This window comes from Physeter macrocephalus, chromosome 21 (assembly GCF_002837175.3).
Source record: "Physeter macrocephalus isolate SW-GA chromosome 21, ASM283717v5, whole genome shotgun sequence".
Taxonomy (NCBI): Eukaryota; Metazoa; Chordata; class Mammalia; order Artiodactyla; family Physeteridae; genus Physeter; species Physeter macrocephalus.
The window spans coordinates 55,585,144-55,591,176 of NC_041234.1; the positions used below are offsets into that span (position 1 = coordinate 55,585,144).

A 6,033-nucleotide genomic window follows, 5' to 3' on the forward strand; every position below is an offset into this window, starting at 1 on the left:
TAATCTTCATTTATACATGCTCTCTTTTACAATAGGAAACATCATATATGAATGGTGAGTACTTAGCAAAAAAACAAATCCACGGAAAAAGGATTAATCTCCAAAATATATAAACAGCTCATGCACCTCAATATTAAAAAAATGAACAACCCAATCCAAAACTGGGCAGAAGACCTAAATAGACATTTCTCCAAAGAAGACATACAGATGGCCAAGAAGCACATGAAAAGCTGCTCAACATCACTAATTATTAGAGAAATGCAAATCAAAACTACAATGAGGTATCACCTCACACCAGTCAGAATGGGCATCATCAGAAAATCTACAAAAAACAAACATTGCAGCACTATTTACAATAGCCAAGACATGGAAGCAACCTAAATGCCCATCAACAGACGAATGGATAAAGAAGATGTGGTATACATATATACAATGGAATATTACTCAGCCATAAAAAGGAACAAAACTGGGTCATTTGTAGAGACATGGACGGATCTAGAGACTGTCATACAGAGTGAAGTAAGTCAGAAAGAGAAAAACAAATATCATATATTAACGCATATATGTGGAACCAAGAAAAATGGTACAGATGAACCGGTTTGCAGGGCAGAAATAGAGACACAGATGTAGAGAACAAATGTATGGACACCAAGTGGGGAAAGCGGTGGGGGGTGGGGGTGGGCAGTGTGATAAATTGGGAGATTGGGATTGACATATATACACTAATATGTATAAAATGGATAACTAATCAGAACCTTCTGTATAAAAAAAAAATTAAATTAAAAAATTTTAAAAAAAGAGCCTCCATAATTGCACTTTGAACAAAGATTACCTAAACAGATGTGTTCTTAACAGAATTTCATGAAATATTGGCATTCTTTCATGGATCAATCATACATTAAGTAAGGAAAAACACCTTACCTACTTAACCTAGATTAGTAGTACACTTTCTAAAATGTAACTTGGTCACTTCTCCACATTTGAGACTGCTACATCAGAAAAGTGCAGGCCCATGTTAATTTGTTCATTTTAGTTGTGTAAAATATAGATATTCCTGGGGAGATGGCAAGTAGTACAGCTGGTCATCAAATACTTTCCCCCAAGCATCCTGGCCTTCCAGAGTCTAGTCTTCTTTACAATCTTATGAGTTTTCTGCCCACCCCGTATGTTATGCTCCCAACCTCCATTAGGCTGGAAGTTATTTGCATAGCTGGGCAAAACATTTTATTCCAATTCATTTATTTTCCACTTCATTTCTTCCAGTTATGAGAGTTGTTTAAGATAAAAGAATGAACACATTTAACCAGGACTTATAGTACATTTAACCAGGACTTATAGTACAGTTGACCCCTGAACAACACAGGTTTGAATTGTGTGGGTCCACTTATACACAGATTTTTTTCAATAAATACTATAGTACTACACAACCTGTGTTTTGTTGAATCTGCGAATGTGGAACCACAGATACAGAGGGCCAACTATAAAGTTATACACAGATTTTCAACTGCAAAGGGGGCTTGAAACCCATAACCTCTACGTTGTTCAAGGATCAACAATAGTTGTAACTTGAGTTGGTTCAATTTTGTTTTGTTATTTTTTGTTGGTTGGTTTAAAAACACAGGCCAAGATTTTTGAAAACCAATCAACAATTCTGTGAGAAATGTAAATGATATTAAGGCCATGCAAATTAATCTCCTTTTAAAATACAACCTAACAAGGGTTGAGTGCAAATTGGGGAATCATTAAAAATGTGTTTCAGTTTCATTTGAAAGTATGAAACACTGAATTTCTTGGAGAGTCTTAACAGTGATATTTACCAAAGAGAAAAATATTTAATGAGCAAACCTTAATTTCTTTGATTAATTTTGCAGATTTTTTATCAATGAAAAAATTTTTTAAGGAATTCAACTAAGTCATTAAATTACTAGGTAAAGATTCTCATAGTAATCTAAATTTAAAAGTTGATGAATACAGATTAAAAGTCAACTGAATTTCTGCTTGAATAGCAAAAACAAACAAAACAAAAAGTAGCACTATCCATTGTATGACGCTAAATGAGGTGTTTTTGGTTATGTAAACATATTAAGGAAACATATTTTCCCTGTTTTTATTTTTATGCATCACATGTGAATGTAGACAGAGATTTAAAACTACCTTGAGTTAAAAAGAAACCAAAACTTTTATTCTATACTTTATTCTGTATAAAGTACTTTATTCTGTAGTACTTTGGTCCTAGATTTTTTAATGTAATTTTTGAGGAAGATATTTCACATACAACAAGTTAATGCTAGCTCAGTCTAAGACACCTACAAAAAACCGTCTCTCGCACTTTTCAACATAATATACAAAACTGTAAAGTCTGTCAAGGTGGGAACTCTCTGGAATTAAAGTACTGGAAAGTACAGCAAGGTAAAAGAAAGCATTATATACAAATAGTGTTAAGCATTCTGTAATGTATGGCATACTTAGTGTAACTGGCGTGAAACTTATCTATACATACACACAAAATATTTCAGAAACCAGTGAAGTAAACAAAAGCGCCAGTTCTTTAAATTACACTTGATCACGTAGACGAGCAAGCCTCTGTGATAGTTCATCCTGGAGAAAGCAAAGATTAAAAGTCACAGGGCTGTGACAAATATAAATCACTAATATTTTAAATAGCTCAAATTCGAGTAAGATTTAAAATATTGTCTCAAAGATTCACACAAAAAATATTAAGAATTTACTTTTTTTAAACATTTCAAAATAAATGGAGAACTTAATAGAGCAGAAGGCTATGAAGGGGAACAAATTCAATTGCTAAATGAAATATGCGTTCAATGTCCATCATTGAGGAGTTAAAGGCTAATTACATCTTGCTTATTTATGATGATGTCATATTATAGTAGAAAAATACTCTTTATAATAGATAAAAGAAGAATATATTTGCTTATATATAAATATAAATATAAATACACATATATTTAATTCATTCATCAAGTTCATACAAATCAAGATAAAATCCAACTTCTACCTGTTCCATGGAAGTAACACTTGTGCCAAAAGAACCTGTTTGACCTTGTGGTAGTTCCATACTGAGATCAAGGCTACAATTTTAAAATAATTAACATAAATGAATATTAATATAAGCATTTTTCTCCTTATCTAATTATAACAAGCTTATAATTGTTATTATAAATTACAAAACAAAAATTACAAAAACATGCTTATTGCAAATTTGAATATTCTACCTAGCATTTTACCTTAATTTAAATAAACATAATACTGGTTCAATTTTATAGATGCAAATAGAACTTAAAAATATTCTGGGGACTTCCCTGGTGGTGCAGTGGTTAAGAATCCACCTGCCAGTGCAGAGGACATGGGTTAGATCCCTGGTCCTGGAATATCCCACATGCAGCGGAGCAACTAAGCCTGTGTGCCACAACTACTGAGGCTGCGCTCTAGAGCCCATGCACCCAAAGCCGGTGCTCCGCAACAAGAGAAGCCACCACAATGAGAAGCCCTCGCACTGCAACGAAGAGTAGCCCCCCCGCATGCCGCAACTAGAGAAATCCCATGCACAGCACAAAGACCCAATGCAGCCAAAAATATAAATTAATTAATTAAAAAATACGTATTCTGAATGTCCGCCTTAGGATAAATGAATTACTAATTTTAAAGAGTTTTTGTTGAGCCCTAGTGGCAACCCATGTGGATGATAATCTTATGATAGAAAAGTGAATAAAATATAGGATAATGATCTGGTCATCTGAACAAAAAGAAAGACCAAAACAATGGTTATCCAAATGTACTGAATTTACTAGAGATTACTATATGTCTTCTACTGTAAAGAAAATTAAAAGATAAAAAAAAGATAAAACAGGTCAGACAAATGTAGCCTCAGGATCAATATCCATATCTAACATTTGAGCTAACTTCAAGTTCAGTGTTTAGATCCTGAGCTACCCTTGCTAGAAATCATTACTTGCATCTACCCATATAACTGAAGTTTAGAAAAGTTAAGTACGCTTGCCCAAGATCACTCTAGTGACAGATAGGATTCAAATCCAGGTTTGTCTCCTTCCAAGGCCATGATTTTAATCTCCATTATAACTACTCTTGTAGGATACAAACTACTCTTTCTGCCTGTCTCTAGACGAGTGTATGCCAACTCCAGTTTGAAAACACTACAGTGAATACAGTAACTTCATCATTAGGAGATTCTAGAGACAGATTGTTATTTAAAAGGTAAAGACATGGTATACTAAAATTCTGCTATACTAAAACAGAATTTTGCTATACTTAAACATCTATAAGGATGGGTATTTCGACATCAATGGTTCTACCTATTTCTACTGCTCCAGTCGCCACCCATTATTGACAGAAGTAACCACTCGATTTTGGCTCCCTACACTCAAGGAACATTTGTCAATGTATGGAGGCATTTTTGGCTGTCACACCTGGGAGGAGGGGTGATATTACTTGTGGGTAGATGCCAGGGACACTACTAAACATCCTACATACATAGGACAGCCCCTAGGATTATTAGCTCAAAATGTCAACAGTGTCAAGTTTGAGAAATCCTATTCTATACCTTATAAAAAAGTTGTCTTCCGAACTTGATTTCCACTAAGAGTCAGTAAGGCTGTGATACGGCAATATTCGTTTTACAAGACCTCCCTTGCTCTATTTTCAAGCCCAATCTTCTTATTTCATCTTTGGTACAAACAGAAACAAGTTCTTAGCCTCATATTAATAAAATGGAGTCTTCTTACACATGCCTTAGTCTCTCCTATAATACTTAAAAATCATCCTTCTTACTAACTCCTTGTTGGTATATGGGCTATATTAGGATACTAACAAAGCAAAATAGTGTACCACCTACCCTCCGGCCCTGTTCTCAAATATTGCAAACCTGATTTATTAACCTAGGTTTTAATCCACTAATGAGAGATACAACAGTGAACTAAAGAGCTGATAACTAATTAAGTTCTTTCTAATTGAGCATTAGTTTCGGCACTAGAATAATATTCATCAACTCTGTTTTCCAGGTGTCTTCAAGAACCTTATTTCAACCTATTATTCTACCTTTGAAGATAAAGCATAAAACTTTAGTATCACCCAGTTGTAATCTTTATCTTTGAAAAAATATTTTTAATTCTTTACTATAATGTTCTCTTGAGCTAAGTAAAATACCAGAGAATACTGATAGAACATGACTTCTGTAGCACAGATAATATTACAGTCAAGTCATTCCCCTCAAACATGAAGAGTCTAAAATAAATAGCCTAACAGATACCCTATTTCTAACAGCTGTGCCAGAAAGGGTGTTAATTATTTACTTTTTTAAACAACAAATAACCATCTACAACAATGAAATGCTGCCATCTTTTGAACTCCTTGGATGTTTTGCACATATTGCTCAGTTTGCAGGACTCAAACGGGGCTTAAGACTTAATGGCCTGATCATAGAATTCTTTTGGAAGATCCTATTAAAAGAAATTAAACATTTGATATAAGCTGAACACAGATGGTACAGAGGAAACTTTTTAAACACTCCTGCCTCCCTCAGTCACCTTCCTTCATTTCTTATCACACACGAACTGAATCTATCTCCAGAGATTTTTAAGAAAATACTAAGATGATTGGAACAAAGTCACATTTTTATGAGCATGACAAAGAACTGGATGTTCCAAAGGTCCTTGAAGCACTAAATTCTAGGATCAAAAACCTAACTCTGACCATTGGTGGTAAAGACAAATATTTTTATCCACATTACATAATTGTAGGACTTGTAGATAATAAATCAAGATTATTCAAAAGCATCTGAATAATTTCTTACCCAGCTTCATCTGCCATTTCTTGAAGCAGCATATCCACCTGGTTCTAGAATAAAAAAATGAGAATTGTATTCGAATGGTATTTGCTTTTTGGGTAGTTTTTGTTTCTGACCTAGCTTTAAAAAGGGGGAACTGATCTACAGTTTTTAAAAGAAAGTTTAGGGCTTCCCTGGTGGCGCAGTGGTTGAGAGTCCGCCTGCCGATGCAG

General features: G+C 34.2%; 1 protein-coding gene across 3 annotated transcripts in view; it reads right to left on the bottom strand.

Annotated features, from left to right (window-relative positions):
• Nucleotides 1–384: 384 nt before the first annotated feature.
• LOC102980294 (charged multivesicular body protein 1B2) overlaps nt 385–6,033 on the bottom strand; it is a 32,031-nt gene continuing 26,382 nt past the window's right edge. For 2 of the 3 annotated variants that reach the window (XM_028482801.2, XM_007118160.3), the window contains exons 6-8: nt 5,828–5,871; nt 3,017–3,089; nt 385–2,598 (exon numbers count right to left, since the gene is read on the bottom strand). In XM_028482801.2, the coding sequence (XP_028338602.1) occupies nt 2,554–2,598; nt 3,017–3,089; nt 5,828–5,871 (162 nt within the window). In that variant the 3' untranslated portion in view covers nt 385–2,553. Of the gene's footprint in view, nt 2,599–3,016; nt 3,090–4,597; nt 4,702–5,827; nt 5,872–6,033 lie in introns of those variants that run through there. The other variant, XM_028482802.2, reaches the window with a different exon arrangement.